The 22,377-nt window shown below is 36.6% G+C and overlaps 3 protein-coding genes across 5 annotated transcripts; 1 reads left to right on the plus strand and 2 right to left on the minus strand.

Moving 5' to 3' along the window:
- Positions 1-1,478: 1,478 nt before the first annotated feature.
- Positions 1,479-3,263, minus strand: LOC109112751 (enhancer of rudimentary homolog). Its single transcript, XM_042746800.1, has 4 exons — positions 3,109-3,263; positions 2,349-2,436; positions 2,144-2,264; positions 1,479-2,047 (listed from the first exon to the last, which is right to left on the minus strand). The coding sequence occupies exons 1-4, from the start codon at positions 3,109-3,111 to the stop codon at positions 1,945-1,947; spliced, it is 315 nt and encodes a 104-aa protein (XP_042602734.1). The 5' UTR covers positions 3,112-3,263; the 3' UTR covers positions 1,479-1,944.
- A 720-nt stretch (positions 3,264-3,983) lies between these two features.
- Positions 3,984-12,583, minus strand: paplnb (papilin b, proteoglycan-like sulfated glycoprotein). 2 transcript variants are annotated; one of them, XM_042746197.1, is made up of 14 exons: positions 12,427-12,583; positions 12,282-12,335; positions 11,920-12,029; positions 11,778-11,838; positions 11,586-11,688; positions 10,023-10,153; positions 9,871-9,947; positions 8,370-8,571; positions 8,094-8,270; positions 7,861-8,011; positions 5,039-5,119; positions 4,772-4,913; positions 4,483-4,558; positions 3,984-4,376 (listed from the first exon to the last, which is right to left on the minus strand). In XM_042746197.1, the coding sequence occupies exons 2-14, from the start codon at positions 12,333-12,335 to the stop codon at positions 4,095-4,097; spliced, it is 1,647 nt and encodes a 548-aa protein (XP_042602131.1). In that variant the 5' UTR covers positions 12,427-12,583; the 3' UTR covers positions 3,984-4,094. The 2 variants fall into 2 exon arrangements, with proteins under 2 accessions (XP_042602131.1, XP_042602130.1); XM_042746196.1 differs by having other exon boundaries at positions 12,282-12,583.
- A 3,657-nt stretch (positions 12,584-16,240) lies between these two features.
- On the plus strand, positions 16,241-22,324 carry LOC109083802 (dynein regulatory complex protein 1-like). Of its 2 annotated transcripts, none has more exons than XM_042746200.1 (13): positions 16,241-16,351; positions 17,435-17,547; positions 17,650-17,833; positions 17,915-18,052; positions 18,224-18,310; positions 18,397-18,519; positions 18,693-18,820; positions 19,095-19,229; positions 19,312-19,648; positions 20,697-20,786; positions 21,127-21,222; positions 21,315-21,412; positions 21,488-22,324. In XM_042746200.1, exons 3-13 carry the CDS (start codon positions 17,729-17,731, stop codon positions 21,642-21,644), a joined length of 1,494 nt encoding a protein of 497 aa, XP_042602134.1. In that variant the 5' UTR covers positions 16,241-16,351; positions 17,435-17,547; positions 17,650-17,728; the 3' UTR covers positions 21,645-22,324. The 2 variants fall into 2 exon arrangements, with proteins under 2 accessions (XP_042602134.1, XP_042602132.1); XM_042746198.1 differs by having other exon boundaries at positions 17,653-17,833.
- The last annotated feature ends 53 nt before the right edge of the window (positions 22,325-22,377 follow it).

Genomic DNA, 22,377 nt, shown 5'->3' on the forward strand with positions numbered 1-22,377 from the left:
ATGGAACCAATTCCTGTCCTACATTTTTCCGATAATGTTTTACTCTGATGTACATCACATTATGGAATAAAAGATCTGTTGCTTCTTCTGTTATGACATGACTTTATGGTGCAAACAGATGGACCAACGCAGTCGTGGAAATTGATTACTATTTTTGTGAGTTTTGAGTTGGTGCAATCAAATTTTATATTTTCATACAATCTGCTTTCACCCCATTGATGGTTAGGGTTAGGGACTCTTATTTCACTTCCTTTATATATATATATATATATATATATATATATATATATATATATATATATATATATATATATATATACATATTTGCATAGAAATCACAAATGTATGTGATAAACACTGCAGTTTCCCATTCAGAAATTGGGCTTAGAAGCACAGAACAAGTTAGACTGACCATGCCAGTTGGGGTTAAATTGCAAATCTTTTACAAAAATTGTTGTGGCTTTATCTTACACTTACATCTAGTATTATTGTGTTTATTGGTACTTTAAAGTGTTGTGCTGAGTCTCAGCTGTTTCCTTAGTTGCCCAGTAACTGTCATAAACAGAATGCATGCACTTCCTCACAAGTTGGTAAGTACGTAGTTTCCAGTAACATTGAAACTACACAGTATACTACTGCTAATACAATTTAATACTTCATTACAAGACAGATGTTGATCAGATTTTTAAACAAATTATAATGAAGCCCCAGGGACAACATGGGGAAAAGAGTTAAGTATTTCAGAGAATTTGTTCAAGCAAGTTCTTATATGAACAATTAACAGTGTAGTTGATGAACAGGACATTCATGCCACCGTACAGTGTGCTGCTGACCGAGAGTTGAAAAACAGAACAGTCATGCTGCACCGTATAATCTTATTCACATTTGTTTCAGAAGACACCAACTGCTTTTAGAGTGAAACTTTCCCCAAGTTTCTTAACAAAGGAGTTGTTATCTGGAATTCTAGTTTTCACTAAAATCTAATTTTTACTCATGGTCAGGATACAGAATTTTGAAGCATCTGTTTAAGTTTTTAAATGCAACCAGATCTGAATAAAATTAAATATTTTTTTTCAATCCTAATATTCTTTAAGGTGTAAATTATTACTGTGATGAAGCTAAATTTTTAGCAGCCATTACTCCAGTCTTCAGTGTAACATCCTTCAGAAATCATTCTAACATGCTGAGTCAAGAAGCATTTTCTATGATCATTGTTCAGACAGTTCTGCTTAATCTTTTTTCTATACTCTTTTTTTTCAGTATTCTTTGATGAATAAGATGGAAAGAACAGTATTTATCTGAAATAGAACTCTTTTGTAACAATGTTCAAATGTTTTCACTGTCAATTTAGATCAATCTAATCCATCTGTGCTGAATACTAGCATTAAATAATTTAAAAAAAAAAAATCTTACAGACACCTAACTTTTGAACATTAGTATATTTTAAAAGAAAAAAAAAACAGTACTGACATCAAAACTTTATGTGAGAAGATTTTTATTACTTTCCAGTGGTGACTACTGGATAAATACACAAAACAGATAGGGCCAACAAAATCTGTAATGGCACTGAGGACAAAAGTTTTTTTTTTACTTCACTGAATTAAAGAACAATTAAACCACAATTAAAAAAAAAAAAAAAAAAAAAAGAGAAAACATCGATTGAGAGGGATTGAAAAAAATCCTGAACCCTTTCCCTCCCCCAATCTTACCCTTTAGTCTGATAAATATCCAAGTCCCTAACTCCAGTTACAAAAATGCAATTTAAAATCCAAAATATTTTCAATCTATGCTTTGACTTACTGACTAAATAGACACGCATTCAACAAAATCTGAACTAAGCGGCATCATTTCACCACTTGGCTCGTCTATGTTTGTCCTGTGATGTAGCGTAGTTCTGATAGAGTTGGGGACTTGCATCAGAAATAATTCAGCCATTTACACTCCTTATTTCCCCGCCTGCTGAGCTTGGCGCCTCAGCAGCACGTAGATCTTTTCTTTGATCCAGTCTTTGTTGTAGGGCTGATAGGTTTGTGTGTCTGCCCTGTACCTGTTTAAATGACCAGAGAATAGGAAAATTACAACATTGTTCAAAGCATTTGTACCCTTGTACATGATTGATGGGATGCTGTGTTAATTTACTTACACAAGACAGCTGAGGTCAGCAAGATCATCAACAAAGTCGAATAACTGGCTTATGTCATATGTGATGGAGGGACTGTTGGGGTTCATCCTCTTCAGATGCTCTTCATACATCTTACACACTCCTTTTATTAGAAAGAAAATGAATTCTGCATCAGAATTGTTCATAACATTAATCTTGCCCTTTATGATCAAAAGAACTATTCTACCTTCCATGCATTCGTTGACAGACTCGTAGTCTGCATATGTTCTGCCCTCTGGTCTCTTGGTGGGCTGCACCAGCAGAATTGTGTGAGACTGAAAATCAGAAGGAAAAAGCACGTGTAAATACATATTACATACAATTTGACTTGTGTACACATTTTAGAGCGCAAAAGACGTAAAAGCTGGATTAAAATCACTACACACATAAATACATACACCAGATGACCCAATTATGTGGAGCCCCTACAGCCAGTAACAGAGCTTTGACTCCTAACAGGGAGATTAATAGAGCATACATATTTTCAAATGGATGTCATCTTAATCTGACATTCAATCCAGCCGTCCCAGTTTGGCATATGAACTAAGTAAACTTAAAGATAACTCGAACGATCAAACGAAATCTCTGACATAAGCCCCTGGAAACAGCAGCTGTTGAACCCCCACCCTCCCCCAAAACAAAACAGCCTAGCTGCTTCTTACAAATGCAGTTACTACGACGGGTGAAATTAAACATACATTTAAATCACACTTTATATTAAGTGCTTAACTTTGTAGAGAGAAGTCTAGAAATATTTCAGCAGCCTTTACATCTCGTTCATTTCGTGAATATTCGACGTAATGTCGCTACACTTCTGCTAGCTGCGCGCGTTCACTCACTTGAATATTTCTTGAACGTGTCAGTGGAGCCGACGAAACACGACTTCGTGACAAGGCAAACGTCTATAATATTCTCGAGAATACAAAATACAGCAGTGAAATACTTACCATATCTGGTTCTGTTAACTAAAAGTAGCGATGAAGGCTGTGGTAACCGCTGACGGCTAATCACGGAGAGCAGCTACAGAAAGAACAGAAATGTGCAACGAATATCCACTTCCGGTAGCGGCGATGACACGTTGAATTTTCAAAATTAAAGTCTTGTGTTTTAAAGTGTATTTATTTATTTTATTTAATTTAACTGGAAATGTTACGGCACTAGTAAATATCAACAAATAATAATGGTTAAATTCTTATATTTTGTTCCCTTAAAAGCTATATATTGCTTTTTTTTTTGCAACAATTTCAAATTGAATTGTACTGTGCAGATTTATGTATTGCCTTTTTTAAATATCATACTTTGTAATTTTGTATTTGTTTTTTTCCCGTGACTTTGTAACATTCTCAGGGACTACAGATGAAAATTATTTTAGGCTAACTCTGGCACATATATAATTATGCTTATTAATGTGCACTATTCCTGTTAAATAAACTATTGAAAAAACTGCTTCCAAGTCTGTCTCACATTTTGTTCAAGATATTTATTTAGGTAAATTTTTAAGTGAAATCATCAAGAATCAGTGTTCTTAGTTTGTGTTAACACTTTAATGGCATAGCAAGACAACTGAAGTACAAAGTGTACACATATAGAAACACAGAATGAAGAAAGTAAAGCTTATTTTAGCTTAATTCAGCAACTGCAATCTTATTTTCATGAAACTGGTGAAACTTCTCCACCTTGAGATTGTAATGTGTGAAAATTGTTCTTACTGTTTTGATACTGTCATGTTTGACAAATACTATAAGTGAATGTGTTTCTCTGAACGTATAATAAAAAGCTTGAGGGGGCAATTAATATACTTTTCCTCATTAAAACATTTTAATTTCAGCATAAATGACTGCGTGTACCTTGAATAAACTAAACTGTTTTGTCTACATGTATATGAGCTGGATTTGTTTGTTGTGGGATTTCACTGACCCTTCTTTTAACCCCTTTATGCACGGGATCTCATTCTATAACTTCTGACCCCACTGATCACTCTCCTGAATGTTGATTCTCTTGGGGCAAGGCCTCTGGCAGAAGCCTTACATGACCGCTCACATTCCTCCATGGAGACAAAGTTATTGCCATTCCCTTCACAACCCCCGAACCAGAACTGTGAGCAAGAGTCAGAGGAAGAATCGAAGTAGAAACGAGATGTCCATTCATAACAGGATCCAACTTCTCGTGCCAAAGAGCACACACTAGCAGAGGGCTGACGGACTGAACTATAATCCTGAAAACAAAAAAGATAATGGGTTGGAAAGAGTGTTGAAACAAAAAATAAAATGATATGGGAGCATAAGATAGAGCATAGAGTAAAAATCAATGAGCTGTTTTACTCTATTGGGGTAATCAGGACATCCTGCTCTTCCAAAATCATTAGCAGCTGTTACTCCATCAAGGCAGCAGCCATATCTATAAACAAACACATACACACAACATATATAATAGAGTTAAATACAGTAATGGTCAGTTCATAGGTTGTGAAGTTTTCATTATATTAAATGGATTTAATATATTAGAGTAGACTGTCAGCAATTTACTAATATTTTATTTTATTTTATATTTGTGGTCTTTTCAGTGATTGAAGTGTATCTGTTGGCAGATAATTTGACTATATGTCTGTACCTAGACCTATGACAGTCCTCGTGAGCACAGCCTTCCCCACGAGGCCCTGAGGCAGCAGTGTGGCCATCCGGACAGCATCCATAATATGACTGGGCACAGTGCGGTCCAGTCACTGAGGGGTATGGATCGCTTGGTCTGTGAACTGTTAACAGAGCAAATGTAGAGCAAAAATACAGAATATATACAATAAAATAAGCACAGTATTGGATACAGAAATTTAAAACTGCATTCAAATCATCGATTTGATTTTTGTGACAGCTTTTTAACCTGAGGTTGCATCTTGGGTATAAGGCACAAATCCACGCAAGGAGCTTTCATAACCACTGGGATCCTGCACGCTGTGCACCACTAAAGCAAAGTAACACAATACACAATGAGTCTCATAGCACAGGGAATTTTAGACTTTTTATGCAACAGTCTGTCAAATATGATGATTCCCTTCAAGTTTAATGACTGCTGAAATTTCAGATATGCTGAATAAAGTACTTGTTAAAATATAGCTGCGAGCAGCAATTAAAGAACTTTAAGGCTTTTAAGCACATGTGTAAAAAGGAGTTATGTTTTGTTAGGCAAGCATGTTACCACTTAGATCATAGATTGACATCAGTCACAGCACTTACAGTTACATGGTTTTTAAAGATTTTTAACAGTTACAGTGCCACCTATTGTCTTTTTATCTCCATAAAGGTTTGCATGCTTGTTTACAATCATCCACATGTGCTCACTTATTTTTGTGAAGTTTTGAGTTTTTGTTTTGGTGATATAGGCTTTTGCATGCACTTGATCATGGCCCTTTTCTAAAGTTATAGCTAAAGTTTAGAGGTAAACTTCAGCATTATTTTGATAATTATTTTAGTGAGTCCAGAGAATTGTACTGCAGTGGTTATACTGCTCGAGGTTCAGCAAAAAAAAAAACTAGAACTAGTATTTTTTTTAATAATCTTAAATAATTAATAAACAATTTGACTGACAGCAGTGGTCCTAGAGATAAAGATGTTCAGAAAGAGGAGATCTACCATATGATATGAATACAGTGTGTATGTGTGAAAAGTCATGCAATATACAATTTTCACAGACCTTTAGGGCTGTGTGTCAAACATGCCCACCAAGTTTCATTCTGATTGGCCTCTGTTAACCCCATCTTATAGGTGTTCAAATGTCATTGGTCAAAGGTGGCCGTGTTTTTCGAGATACACAAACGTGCTTACAGACAGCCATGGCACTTTGGACACAGAGTGCCATGTGAATTTTCTAGTCCATCGGACAAACGATTGCATAGTTATAGCCATTTTTATGTTTTTGCCCTATTATCGCACCACACAGTGGCACAGATGCCGCGATTTTACTCATGCCACCTCAGATTGAGGTCTTACATTGTGATGATTTTGGCTCACATTTAACAAAAACCCACCGATCTCAAAAAATATGAATACTTCATAAGACCAATAAAAAATAAAAAAAAAACATTTTTAGTGAATTGTTGGCCTTCTGGAAAGTATGTTCATTTACTGTACATGTACTCAATACTTGGTAGGGACTCGTTTTGCTTTAATTACTGCCTCAATTCGGCGTGGCATGGAGGTGATCAGTTTGTGGCACTGCTGAGGTGGTATGGAAGCCCAGGTCTCTTTGACAGTGGCCTTCAGCTCATCTGCATTTTTTGGTCTCTTGTTTCTCACTTTCCTCTTGATAATACCCCACACATTCTCTATGGGATTCAGGTCTGGTTAGTTTGCTGGCCAGTCAAGCACACCAACACCATGGTCATTTAACCAACTTTTGGTGCTTTTGGCAGTGTGGGCAGGTGCCAAATCCTGCTGGAAAATGAAATCAGCATCTTTTAAAAGCTGGTCAGCAGAAGGAAGCATGAAGTGCTCCAAAATTTCTTGGAAAACGGGTGCAGTGACTTTGGGTTTCAAAAAACACAATGGACCAACACCAGCAGATGACATTGCACTCCAGATCATCACTGACTGTGGAAACTTAACACTGGACTTCAAGCAACTTGGGCTATGAGCTTCTCCACCCTTCCTCCAGACTCTAGGACCTTGGTTTCCAAATGAAATACAAAACTTGCTCTCATCTGAAAAGAGGACTTTGGACCACTTGGCAACAGTCCAGTTCTTCTTCTCCTTAGCCCAGATAAGACGCCTCAGGAGTGGCTTAACAAGAGGAATATGAAAACTGTAGCCAAATTCTTTGACACGTCTGTGTGTGGTGGCTCTTGATGCCTTGACCCCAGCCTCAGTCCATTCCTTGTGTAGTTCACTCAAATTCTTGAATCGATTTTGCTTGACAGTCCTCATAAGGCTGCGGTTCTCTCGGTTGGTTGTGCATCTTTTTCTTCCACATTTTTTCCTTCCACTCAACTTTCTGTTAACATGCTTAGATACAGCACTCTGTGGACAGCCAGCTTCTTTGGCAATGAATCTTTGTGGCTTACCCTCCTTGTGAAGGGTGTCAATGATTGTCTTCTGGACAACTGTCAGATCAGCAGTCTTCCCCATGATTGTGTAGCCTAGTGAACCAAACTGAGAGACCATTTTTAAGGCTCACCTTTGCAGGTGTTTTGAGTTGATTAGCTGATTGGCATGTCACCATATTCTAATTTGTTGAGATAGTGATTTGGTGGGTTTTTGTTAAATGTGAGCCAAAATCATCACAATTAAAAGAACCAAAGAGTGTGCACTGAATTTATTTAATACACAAGTTTTGTGTTGAATTACTGAAATAAGTGAACTTTTCCACGACATTCTAATTTATTGAGATGCACCTGTAGATGAGATGGGTACTACCATCTCTCAAAGTTTCAGGTCTCTATGCTTTATGGTTTGGTCAGCCCAATCACTTTTATTCCAGAATGGTGATCTTTGAGAATCTTAACAGTTACAATAGGGTTTCAGTGCTATGTGCTTGAACCCCTAAATATTTAAAAATAGAAAGCAGTTATTTTAAATTGTAATAATATTACACAATACAACAGTTTTCACTGTATTTTTGACCAGACAAAGGTTCGCATATAACAAAGCATTAATTCTTCTTTCAAAAACGTGTATACAAACACAGTCAGTAACCATGAAGAAACTCACTTTGTGCACCAGGGCAGGGCTGTGTGTTGCAGTTCTCCACAGCATGAGGTCTGGAGAAAGCAGAACATCTTTCATCTGGATATTGATTGTGATCCAAATCCATGCAAACCACTCTGCGCTCACGAGTACCAGTTCCACAGCTACGAGAACACTGAAGGAGACAGGGAGAGAGGTATATGCTTAAAACTGATCGGATTTCTCCTTTACGCTCTTCCTCTCCTTTCTTCTCTCACCAGGCTGAAGTCATTGATATAGTATCTTAAAACTTGGTGGCAAGCTGATCTCTGACAGGATCTGACATCATGTGGACGTGTGAGACCCCTGCAGTGGTGCTCAGGGATGTGCTCTCCTCTGCCCCCGACACAGAACACCTCTCGTGTCTGCTGTCCCTCACCACACGTCGCCGAACACTGGAGGAAACAAGAGAATAGAACAACAATCAGAGTTAGAAATAACAGAGCAACACCTGTGTGAGAGCATGTGTCGATATTAATTAAATAACAACATACATCACCAAAGGGACCGACACTGTACTCGGCACAGGGGTGCTCGTTGCAGGCCTTCTGGGAAGCTGGTTTCCTGAGGCCTTGTGCAGTACAATGAGATTCATCGACCATTGCTGATGTTCTCTCATTAATACAGTACACACTACGGGTCTGCACTCCTCCACCACAGTGCAGTGAACACTCTGAAAAGGCGCTGGATGTGTACCTACAAACACAATCAGTCACACTTTATTTTAATTTTGAAGCACTTTATATTTGTTTTATGTCTGTTGAATTGATCCAATTTTAGTTTTGATTAATCACGATTAATCGATTTGACAACTCTAATTTGTCAATATACAATATTGAAAGCATTATTACCAAAACAAGTAATGACAAGAAAAAAGAAATATACAATATTACAAATAAGGTGCTAACTACTAAATAAAATAGTACATAACTATTCAAAATGAAACAGTTTGTTTCTTTTTTCTTTCTGTTCCGCCAACAAAAATATCTCTAAATAAGCAACAGCAGGACAATACACAGTAGCAGTGTTTTGTTCCTGAATGAATCAGCTTGCTTGAGGGAATCGACTGCATGTATATTTCAATGACTCGCTCATAAAAACGTGTGCAGAATTCACAACAACACATAGCCTACCAGAACACTCTCATTATTTCTGCCTTATAACGATATGGTAAAATTACTATGCTAATATGCAGTTCTGAATTCAGTATTGTTCTTGTTCTTGAATGAATCAGTATTTTGAAACAAATCAGTTGAATTATACTTATTTTGCTTCTGACTGAATCAAATATCTGGTCTTTGATGAACAAAACTGGGCATTTCTAAGCTTGTGGGCGTTTTTCAAACTGCTGGGTGTTTCTAAAATACTGCAATGAAAATGACACCCCTTTCTTGACCACACCCCTACACACAACTGTCACTCTGACGAGAAAAAATCAGGTAACACAGTCAAAAACGGCCCTCCATTTTGCTCTCGCCCACCAATCTGGCAACTCCCATTACTGTCCTCCAGAGACCTATGCTTGACTGAATCAGCTTTTTAAAACAATTGGTTGATACTCATAAAGACGGTCACTTATTGCCCCCTACTGACATATCAGTGTCACCTCCAGAAAGTGACTGAAAAACCAAGAGACAACCTTCCGGTCTCTCATCTGAAAGCAACACGGAGGTGACTGGTTTCAGTTTGAAGCCCACTTTGAGCTTCAAAAACACCCTTTAGAAACCTAGGGGTGACGTCACAGACACTACGTCCATGTTTTTTTACAGTCTATGTGAAAAACACACAGATGGACAGTCTAATATAATATAATATAATGTTATATAATTAAAATAATAAACAAAAACAGGCAAATCAAAAACAACAGAAAGTCATGAAAAAACTGTATAAACAAAAAAGATCTTTCAAAAGAAGTATGCAATAATACAGATACACATATATTCCATTTTACATGCATACACTTATCAAACATGCATAAAATTGTACATAAATGACCTGTAGGTGTCCAGATGGGCAGAGGTGACAGGAAGAGAGTGATCCTCAAAACCCACAATCTCCCCATGGCTCACCGCCTTTCAGCAAACATAAGGGTGTTAGAATGAACTGTTTGTGTGTGTGGTTTTGTGCTGTAGTCAGTTTACACGTACTCTGCAGACTCCCTCCACACAGACGTCTCTGCGGCCCACGTAGCATGGTGTGCCGTCCACCACAGCAGGTCTTTGACGGTAGTAGAAGTTCTCTCCTCTGGGCACACACACCAGCTCACATGGGTTTGAAGCTGGGCCAAAACACAACAGGTCATGGGATTATATAAAGAGTCTCATCTTGGGACACCAATGCACTGAACTGCCTGAGGAAGGTTTTTGACCACGAAAACATATGAAAGCTTCCAGAAGTTTCTAACTTAACCACTGATTATATCTAATTACATGTTAAACACTTAATGTCTGCACAAAAGTCTTTCACTCGTTGTCATTTAAGAAATTAAAGCCGATTTAAGCCACTGTGAAATAATCTTTTAAACAACAAATCATTTTTCAGTATTTTTATGTTTTTCATTTTTAAAAAATGGCCAAAAATCCAGATTATTTTAAAAAAGGCAGTTTGCTTTTTTAAATATTTATGTGTAAATATAACCAAATTTAATGAGGTTTATTATTAAAACAAGAAAATGTAAATGGGATGAGATAAATTAATTCAAGATATATTCTCTGAAACCAACCTTTAATATATTAAATAAATTAAATGTATATTACGGGGGCCAATGAATGCTTGAATCTGATTGGCTGACGAACGTTCTGAGGTGTGCAATTATTTTCTGGGAAACGCACGGCGAACGTAGTTCCAGGCAGCTCTCTTGACCGCATTACAGTTCCATATCACTTCGCATATAGTAAAACTATAATAACGGTCACGCAGTTTGCACAAAAAGGTGTTGTCAGCGCTGCCCTGACGATTTTATTAGTTAGCAACTAGTGTAGCATCTTAAAGGCTACACATGACATTTCTCACTAGCGATGTAATAACAGCGCTGTTTAGAGACGCTGCTGCAGAAGAGTGTTTAGAGACGCACAGAGGTACGTTCGCCCAATTCACACAATCTCTCTCTCTCTGTCGCTCTCTTTCTAATAACTTCATTAATAACTGCATTAGAATGCTATTAACGTCTCAAGCCTCCGTTACCAGTTTAAAACGACGTTTTGGTACTAGCAAAAGACGCATTGGATGAGATGCGGAAGAAATAGTCCTACTCACAATATAGAAGAATCCCTTTAAATAAATCATTGGATCGATGTCTTGAGGTGTGGTAACCGTAGTATAAGCGGAATAATTGACTCCGGGCCGTTGAATTATTAGAAAAATAATGCACACCCGAGGTGTGACGGCGTCGCGTCGTGGCCGCATCACCACCTCGGGTGTGCATTATTTTTCTAATAATTCAACGGCCCGGAGTCAATTATCCCTTACATATATTCTCTGAAACCAACCTTTAATATATTAAATAAAATAAATAATTATAAATAAATAATAAATAAATATATGAAATGAAATGCATGCATTTTTTTATTTCATTTTTAATTCAGCTACCTACCTTAAAAATAGTAGCTGTTGCAGCTCAAAAATACAAATAAACTTACAAAACATTTTTAGTTCCTCATATAAAAACTGCATAATAAAATATTTAGTCAATACTTTGTGTAATTTTCTACCTCCATAATACGGCTGCCATGTGTAACGTTTTCCCTGGAAATCCGTTCGGTCATAATGAGAACACTGTTCTTCACGGAAATCTCTAGATCCAACAGGGCATTCCTTTATAGAGGACAAAAGTCATAGAAATGTAAAAGAATAATAAAAAAAAAAACTGTTTAAGCATTTTGGGGGGTTATTAAGTTGTTTACCTGTGTGTTACAGAGTTTGTAGGACTTGGATGGTCCAACGCAATTGTGCCCACCATCCGTCCTTAATATTGAAAAATAGAGGTTGAGTTATGAAGAAAAGGGTTCTAGGTTACAAATGTACGGAACACACACATTCACCTACCTCATAGTGTTGCAGACCCTGGTTCTCACTGCCACTCCAGTGCCACAGGTGCGGCTGCAGGCTTCATACGGGCCATATTCACTCCAGTAATCATTAGACGGCTGCCTCACCTACAACCAAACACAATATCTATCATGGTGGGGACAAATTTCAATCTGACATAGACCATACCATTTTCCATGAATCATCTAAACATCCATGGGGAATTTCTTTGGAAAAAAACACAGGCACAAAGAACACAGATACAAATTTAGTAAATCTGATGACTGATTTGCTAAAGATCTAAAATTTGATTATAGTAGTCATTTCTGCAATCATTTATACAAATTTTAAAAAACGTGTTTCATTTTTGTGTTACTCACACAGAAAACTGCAGAGATCAAGCACAGGATCCCGAGAAGAGAGTGGAGCATCATCTTCAAGATAGAAATCATACATTATTTTAAAACATTTCTACATTTTTGCTGACCACAAATTATTCAGATTCTATGATGAATGGTCACTTACCTTCTCAGTGTGTTACTTCGAATATCTCAAGTTCAGCCAGTCACAGCGAGAGAGTTGTGACACAGATGTCCATTCACTCAGGAGTGAATAGCTCTCCTTTTGTGCACCCGGTACACAAACTTACCAATACACACTACTCATATCAGGTTACAATTAACCCCTCTTGGGAGAATATCATGCAGCAATCTTATCATGATAAAAGGGAAATGAATCAGTGACTACTACACAAATTTAATTTAGTTTTAAACATTATTTAAAACCTTCATCACACTTAATTATTGATTACAGTTTGGTAAAAATGAAAAACAGATTGAGTTCTACACAACATGTTTATTTAGACATTTTGGAGTAATTTAAATCTTCATTCAATCATTTTGCAGTCTTCTAGAAGAAAGGTCAAAGGTCAAGTTTATATAGCATTTTTCACAATGCATTTTTCAAATCAGTTTAACAGAAAGATACAATTTGACCGGTCTATTAAAGTATATTTCACCCCAACATGCAGCTTTTGACTTCACAAGACATTAACTGACGTACTGGAGTCATACGGATTACTTGTGGATTATTTTATCAGCTGTTTGATCTCTCATTCAGACGGCACCCATTCATTGCAAGTGGATCCACTGGTGAGCAAGTGACGTGATGCTACACTTCTCCAAATTGATTCCAAAAAAGAAGCAAATGCATCTACATCTTGGATGACGTGAGGGTCAGAACAGTGTCAGCAAATGTTCAATATTTGGGAGAACTATTCCTTTAATGGGGCCAGAAGCCTAAAATATATTTTTTAGAAAGAGAGAGATTATTGTATAAGCATAAGTGTGTATCGTGTGACAGATCTCACAGTGAGTCTCTTTTCAATGTTCTAACCACAGATGTTCCACTTAGTACCACTAAACATATAGTATTAAATCATAGGGGTGGAAGTGCTTTGTGACATTCAATCCTCTAAGCTGCTATTTTAGTCCCTGTCACTTTTCAGCAACCAAAATGACAGACGGTAACTGTCATTGTGAAGGAGAATGCAGACTCACTGTGCTAACTTTACCTACAGGACTGAATTCACTGCCACCCCAACAACTAAGATCCAGACACCACGTATACTACTTATAGAGACAATGAACTTGGATCAACAGAATGCATTGTTTAGGCGCCTATAGCCTTTTGTAAGGGAGTTCAATAAAATTTCAGGCATGTTTCCTTGTATCTTAATATGCAGAGACAACTCTAAGTCATTCGTATGTTGATTACCCTTAAAAATGTGTGAAAACTGTGGCTCCTGTAGTTTTATCAGAGCTGTCGGTTGAGCTTCTCAGCTTGCCTTTCTTTGGCATCCAAAGCGTATTTGGTGTCTTGGAGGTCCTCGATGGTCTCCATGGCCTCCTGCAGCTCCTTGTCAAGGGCGTTGTATTTGTCAGTCAGTATTCTGTTCTCCAGGCGGAGCTCCATGATGTGGCGACTCAGCTCCAGGTTGTAATGGCCACAGTGCCCACGTAGCTGCTCCACATCCCTCAGCAGGACCTCCATACTCCTCATCAGAGACTCCAACTTCTCCTGCTGCTGCGTCATACTGTTCTGTAGATTTTTGCACTTCGGGTCTGTATAATATTCCTAAAAGAAACAAGAGGAAAAAGGATATAGACACAGGCAGACACCGACTGAAATCCTCCTACGCGTCTCTGTCTAATAGTGTCCGTTTTAAACAAATCCAGTTTGTTTAATCCCCTCCTTGTCTTAGCTCTTTCTCCTTCTCTCTGCTCTTTTTTCTTTTCTATTTAGACATCAGTGGTCTTTAGCTAATTTTGGCTTAGGTTACTGATTTTATAATAGACATCAAGTGTCAATCCAATACCAGTATTGTTTTTGTTAACTAAATCTAAAACTCCTAAAAAGAAAAGAAAAACGTGGTATAAATTTTATTTCCCATTCAACATGTAATAGCTAAGTATTTTATTAATATACCAGGCATATTACAAAGTGACTGATGCATTAATGCCAAAAAAAATACTGTAGAGTTTAATTGGATGAATCAACCACCTTTGTTATCATCAACAACAACTATATGAAAAGTGTTTTCTCCGCCCCTCAAATTAGTTGCATTGTATTCAGTAGTATTTGTCTCCACTGTGACAAACCTTCAACCCATTTTTGGGTTCTGAAAACCACTGATCCAAATGACATTCTGTTATTTTCTAGATGGTAATCCTCTTTATTAAACAGAAACACGTCGCTAAAAACATGCATGCAAACACACAAAAATGCACATTACACCTAAAGACAGGAGACCTTTGGTTGATTGATGTGCAGTATATTCTGCGATCAGTCATGCAAAGGTAAAAGTGCGCCTTGCTAAACGTTAAGCCACTAAAATCCCTAAGGTGGTTACCATGCCAACACAAGTACTTTAGCCCCAGACTGTGTGACTGCTTATTCAGTACACTGCCAGTCTGTGGTCTTCTCACTTTAGAGGCTAATACTCAAAAGATAAATCTGATAAAACAGATTTCTATTGTAATGGATGAGCAAAATGCTAATTTGAAGAGCAAGAGAATTGAGGTTACAGCTATAAAACAAAGAATGTAAGATCAGGTTAAAGTCTCATGCATAGTCTTTTAATCTGATGGCACAGTCAGGTGCACAAGTAAAGCTAGACACAAACTAGTCCAGCAAAAGTTATCAGGAATCAGAGACTGCAAACAAAAGAGAGACAGAGAGAAAGCCATAAAGACAGCTTGCCTAAATTATCGCCACATTCAGCTTGTTACACAAACATCACTGCTGCTAAAAAAAAAAAAAAACATCTGCTGCTGCTAAAACGCTGCTGACATGTAGTACTTTTTTGTGAGTTATGGCCCTGCAATTCTTACTGTTTGTTCTTGTTTTCCCCATATGACAAAAATAAATATTTTTGTTTGGCATAAATATATTTAAATATATACATATTTTCTATCTAAAATATTTTTAAACATATTAAGAATACAATAAATAGCCTATATGCCAAACTACATTCAAACATATTCCATAAAACTTAAAAACATATTTTATTATTATTATTTTATATGTTTGTTTTTATATAGGTATATACAGTAAAAAATATATATATTTAATTTAATTTTGTATTCATATTTTAATATATGCATTTTAAATATATTATAGTATACATATGTTAAATATAATGCATATATTAAAAATAAATGCATATATACAAAACGGAATTGAATATTCATAAATCATAAACACAATCCATAATGATATTATATTATATAGTATATTATATGATATATAATAATAAGTATACAATATAATAAAATATATGCACTCATAAATCATATATAATTTCCGCATGTGGTCAGTTCTAAATATTTGGCAGTCACTGATCTAAGATATTCTCCATTACAGATAAGTGGTTGCCGTACCAACACTCGGCCACTTGTGCAGTATCATAGCAACGCTATTGTAAACAATACTCTCTCATTCATCGCGCTGTGTTATTTCTTGGAGTAACGTTAGTGGTTATTAACGCAGCTGAAAATGCAGCAACCCGAACCTTTTACGGGGGAAGAGGCAGACGAATCTGGACCATCTATCGAGTCTAAAAACCCAGAGGAGAGAATTAGCGCCCGTCGCCTCCGCATAGCCGCACGAAATGAGGCCAAAACACGCTAAACATTCATCTCGAGTTCATTAGCTCGCCACCTTCTTGTTTCATTAGTTAGCAATAAACCTGGCATTCTCAGATCTTTCGGTAACTTATGGTGGATTTTTTATACGCGCAATGAAATACTTTTTACTTTTTATTATTTATTTATTTATTTATTTATTTATTTTTTGCAGTCAAGAGCTTGGCGAAGATTCCCAGGAAAAGGAGTATAGAGATACGGAAGAGATACGGAAAAGTCAGAAGGAAGTGGAGAAATGTAAAAGGGTCAGTCGTCTGCATTTAAATATATTTTTAAAAAATAAACGTCTTGCTTTTCAGAGTTAGAAAGAGATTTATTTATTAAATTTTATTTTTTTTCCCTATTGTTTTTTTTTTTATTTTGTTATTTTTATTTTATTATATTACACAGTGAGTAACTGTGGGAGTAACTAGTTACATTTAACTAAATGACGTAGCCTAATTTATTTACAAAATAAATGTAATTGTAATCAGTTACAGTTGCTGATAAAATTTTTTATAATTAATTTACAGTTACGTTACTTTTGAAAAAGATAACGATTACAAGGGAGGTTACATGATTTTTTTTTTTCCACACAAAACCACATACAGATTTAATTGATTTCTTTCATAAATTGCAGTGACTGCTCTAAAATATGAGATACAAATGTTTCAGGAGTTTAGGACACAAAATATGTCACATTATTATCTGTTTTATTTTATGTTTGGGTTTATGTGTATGCTTTATTTTTTTTAAGATTAGCCTAACTGTTTTTCTAAGCCGTTGTTAGATGCCAGTGTTTCCTGTAATAACTATGCAAAGATTTGATTTCAAAAACAGAATCATAGCTACTAAACTATTTCTTGTTATGGTTTTAAATCAGTATTTAACCTCAGAATGATCTCAAAGTAAGAGTCATTGTGTGGTGGTTGCAGTTCGTTTAAATTATTATAACCTTAATTCAAGCGATTAAGACATAAAAGTCTGACAGTATTCAGTGTTGAGTAATACTGTAAGGTTAAGCATGCCTGGTTTACATGTTTGAAAAGGATTAACAGTTGAAAACATTATAAATGTAGAAACCTAATCAAAAAGTAATCAGTTACATTAATAAAGTAATTGAAATAGTTACACTACTTATTACATTTTAGATAGGGTAACTTGTAATATGTAACGTATTACATTTCCAAAAGAACCTTCCCAACACTGATATTATATTATACTATATTATGATAAGAAATATTAGACAAGCAAATACTGTAGTTTTTAAATACTGAATATTGTGCACATAGTGTGTGAGGTAGATCAGGATTTTTTTTTTTGTCAATTTTTCTCTGCTCTTTTTGCAGCACGTGACAAAATTACAAAGTGATGGTCTAGAGTTGGTGACCAACATTCAGGTAGCTGTAGATGCCAGAGAGTCTGACAGGAGAACAGAGCTAGAGGAGGCATGTCGACTGAGGTACATGTAATGAAACACTTCCCTCTGTCACCATAAGTCTTTGAAATTGTATCTCTGTAAAGTTTGCATTCACACTAAAAGTGTATCATTTGATTCTATAAGCAGAGATAAGCTGGAAAACGAGGCCAAGTCCAGCCAGGAAAAGTTTGAGGAGATCACCCGCAGATAGACGGATGCTAAAATGAAACAGACTCCACTGGATTTAAGAGATGCGCTGAACAGCCAACAACAACTCTGTGAACAGATTGTAGCAGACAAGAATAAAATGAGCAGTGAGCTACAGCAGGTGAACTTCAGTCTGCAACAAATACATGCAAAAACATACAGACTATAAATCAAGGGGAAATAAGAGTGTTTTTTTGTACAGGAGCTGAAGGCAAGTGATGATCGCTATGTGAAGGACCTGAAAAACCAGGCTAAAGACACAAACCTGATAATTGAGAGGATGGAAGAACAGATTTCAAGTCTAAAAAAGTCATACGGAGAAGACCTAAAGCAGATTGAGGTGTTGTACTGCCTCCTGCAGGCTGGAGGTCATATACAAATTATCACTCCACCATCATAATATTCTTCTTATATGTTTGGTTTAATAAGAAATGAGCACCTACACTATATAAAATGGCATAGCCATGAATGCACACTATTCTGTGTCATTTATTTTCTGTGAACATTAAAGAACTCGTTTGACGAGGAAAGGAGAACGCTGCTAACCAAACACAGGAAGAAATGGGAGCATCAGATGAAGGAACGAAGCGAGAAAGAGGTACAGTGCATAAAAACATTGGATTGAAACCAATTTTCATGTGAATATGTTTAAAACCACTTTGACAACAGCATCTTTCTTTGCAGCTGAAGGACATGTTGCAGGGTTTAAGCCTCCTGGGGGAACATGAGGACTTGCTGCAGAAGCTGAAGGTTCAGAAAGCTGAAGAATACAACACAGACAAAATCAAAATGGATACAGAAGTACAGGTGAATTTGATATGGACTTAATTGTGAATATAATTCTGTAATTGTAACTATATGCTTGAGATGGTAATGCTATAGGTACAAATAAAAATCTGCATTTGTGTCTATCTGTGTGTGTGTGTGTGTGTGTGTGTGTGTGTGTGTGTGTGTGTGTGTGTGTGTGTAATTTAAGAAAGAAGTTACAAGAGGTGAAGTTCAACTGCCATCTGAATGAAGAAAAACTTGATTACAAATATGAGGTGCTAAAGAAAAGAGAGGAAGAGAACGCCCTCTTAAAATCCCAATTGAAGAGGAAAATTATAAGGTGTTATAACTTTTACAGATTAGTCTTGGTACACTTGGAAATATTTCTTAATAACCAAATTAAAATCATTTCTGAAAGATCATGTGACAGTGAAGACTGGAGTTATGGCTGCTTAAAATTCAGCTTTGCCATCATAGGAATATATTACATTTTAAAACAAAAAATAGAAAATAGTTATTTTAAATTGTTATAATATCAGTAATCACCCCACTGCAGGAAACCAGGCATGATTCCTGTTGATTTTAAATTTAGAACTGACCTGATTTTTTTCCAGAATGCAAGATATTCTCAACACCCTAAAGTCTAAATGCACCAATCAGGAGAAGCAGTTGAAAGCAGAGGAACAGTCACTGAAAAATGACTACACACGCATCAGACAACAGTACAAAGACATGCAGAAGAAAGCAAGGTGAGTGCACTTACTCTCATCGTGACTTAGAAAAACATTCAGACAGTCCCAGGATAAACCTTGTTTTTGTGTGTTTGGAAAGACACTTTGCAGCACTGGATGCCGAGCGTTTTGAGAAGATATGGTTGATAAGTGAAAGTGAAGTAAAGGCCCTGGCACACAGAACTCTAGAGACAGACAGAATAATTCACGAGCAGCAGCTGGGTCTGGCTTGGGTGTCTCTTCCGCTCCACTTCATAGAGCGCTCCGGTCCGATTGAACATAAGACCCTCAAGACGGCCTCACAGGCAGCTGCAAATACCCTGCAAGAGGAAACAGGAGGAGATTCAGTGAAGCAACCTGAGGGTCTGGAGGACACTGCTAGTGGAGTGAACAGGAGAACAGTGAAGGGAATTCTGGAACTAATGTGTGATGAATTGGTGAGTGTGTGATGGTGGCTGATTCCTTAGTTTGAGATATTTTGAAAAATTGAACATCTTGAAATTGTTCTTGAAAATCTTTCACGTATATATTTTAAATTATATCATAAGCCTAAAATATAGGATCTTATTATGGTCTTAAAGGGGTTTACTATCATGTTTTTTCAAAACTGTATGACTTTCATTCTTCTATGGAACACAGAAGAACAGGCTATATTTTATAATGTTTAAACTATTTTGTCCATATTATGAAAGTCCGAGCAGTGTAATGTTGTTTTAGACCTATATTTTTTTGTGCAAAGTAAAAATTAACACACTTTAACAATTAAAACACTCTAAATCTATAAAAGAGGGAAAGTTAAAAAAGTCTGGGTATGAAACCAGCCTGAAATAGAGAAATACTTGCCCATTTAATTTTTTAATGCTTTTCAAAAGTATTTAAAAGAGACCCCATAAATACAGGGTTTCTGTGGGTCTTATTATTTATCTTTAACCAAAAAAGACACAAAAAAATCTTAAATAAGAGCAGAAAGTTGTGAATTCATAAATTCATGGCATTAACTGTTGCAAACATTGCCTCAGTAATTTTGTTTTCCAATACAAATATCTAATAGGGAATGAAAACTTGTTTTCCCTTTAAATTTAGCTGATATTTGTTCTTGTTTTATTCATGAACTTCATTTAGATCAGTTTTACAGAAAAACATCTTATATATAATTTTGTTTCACATATAATGTATCTTGATTTTAGAAACTCTAGACATTTGCACTGCAAAATAAGACTAAATAAAGACAAAAAGCCTGAGGAAGAACATACATTTTTTAGCCTTGTGATCAGAAGGTACAGTAAAAGTTTTCTTTACTTAATTTTACCTTCATAAAACCTGCAGAAACCCCATGAATAGTTAAAGCAATTGTTTTTTGTTTTTTTTTAAATCCTTTTAGGAGACAGCAAAAATCCCCATATCCATAAATCACCATTCTGCTCTATCACCACATTTTCATTTAAAAACTCTTGCAATATCTTATTCTGTCTCTTTTTCTTTCAGGGTTTTCTCATAGAGAGTAAACTGCTGAAGCTGGTGTCTCATCTGGAGAAGAATGAACAGTCCCTTATAAAGCTAGATTGCATTTTCACAGTAAGTACAATTAGACCTGTGGTTCTCATCTGGGGGACAGGAACAACTAGGGGGCCTCGGCAAACTTCTAGGAGGGCCCCAAATAAGACTATAAATTGGTTAAATAAAGTTAAATGAAGTGGCATAATTAAGATGCTAAAGAAATTTTAAAATAAAGATCTACAATAACACATCTAATTTTTATTTTTTATTTCAGCAGACGTACCAGAGGTACATATCAGCTTAGAAAGAAGGGGCTTTGAATGTTGTCTTATACAAAGGGGAGACTTAGAGTCAAAAAGACAATGCCAAACCAGAAACTCTGATGTCTGTTGATTTCTTCTTTCTTTTATGCACACAGGCAATAGGGATCGAGAGTGAGAACGATGTGCATAAAATGGCTGAGTTCTTAATGAATTACAGACAGCATGGCCGAGAGCAGAGGGAACTGATGGAGGTAAAGGTGGATTCATCACAGCTCAACCTCACACTATGCCACTCTGGAAACAAAATTAAATATGTTGCATTTCTCTTTTGTGTTTTTGTTAGGAAGAGGAGACAACCAACAACCAACCTTCTGACTTTATCCATCATAATGATCTACTAGTGGCTCTGAAAGATTTTACCGTCCAACACTGCAGACCCCAGTCAGTACACTTTCATTTCAAACCTAAAGATTTCATACATATTCCCTAAAATCAGCTGTTTGTTGTTATGTCCAGTGATCTTCAGGCCTCACAGAAGAGCAGTGTTTTGGGGTTGGATATGAGAGATGACTCTGAAGATATGGCATACTGGGAATGCATAGCTAATGTCATTCCAGAGTCCAAACTCAGGCTCTGGAGTGCTCTAGATACAGCTCTCAACAAGTACCAGTAAGTGTGCATTTTTGTTGTCAAGAATTATAGCATGCTACAACCAAATTTAAACCATGATTTGGACTTTTGGATTTGGAGAGATTCACATTAACAAGTATGTTTTATTCCCAATACTGTACTGACTGAATGGCTAAGCTTCTGGCAGAAACACAGAATATTCAACAACAGAATACTGAGCTCAGACAGCTGCTGCATCTTTATACAAGCTCCAAGGTGACTGTCTGAGTGTGTTATGTGATGTTAAAGTTCAGTTTGGCTGGTCTCAAATCACATAACTTGATTTCTCCTGATTGGCCCGTGCTGACCCGGAGATGCAGCCCACAAGGATGAGGCAGTTCCACATGTGATATACTTTGAAAAAATAAAACAATGAAAAAATCTGTATTTGCAATCTAAATTATGGAAAATGCATTTCAGCACTGCAATTGAAAATTTGAAAATGAAAAAAGAAAGTTGTGATATTTGCCAAGTATGGTAACCCATACTCGAAGCACTGAATTTAACCCATCCAAGTGCACACACACAGCATTGAGAAGTAAACACACTGTGAACTCACACACCCGGAGCAGTGGGCAGCTATATCCAGCGCCCGGGGAGCAACTGGGGGTTCAGAGCCTTGCTCAAGGGCACTTCAGCCATGGGTATTGAGGGTAGAAGAGAGCACTGTTCATTCACTCCCCACCCACCTACAACTCCTGCCAGCACCGAGACTCGAACCTACGATCTTCTGGTTA

Source organism: Cyprinus carpio, chromosome B20, assembly GCF_018340385.1.
Source record: "Cyprinus carpio isolate SPL01 chromosome B20, ASM1834038v1, whole genome shotgun sequence".
In the NCBI taxonomy this organism is placed as follows: domain Eukaryota; kingdom Metazoa; phylum Chordata; class Actinopteri; order Cypriniformes; family Cyprinidae; genus Cyprinus; species Cyprinus carpio.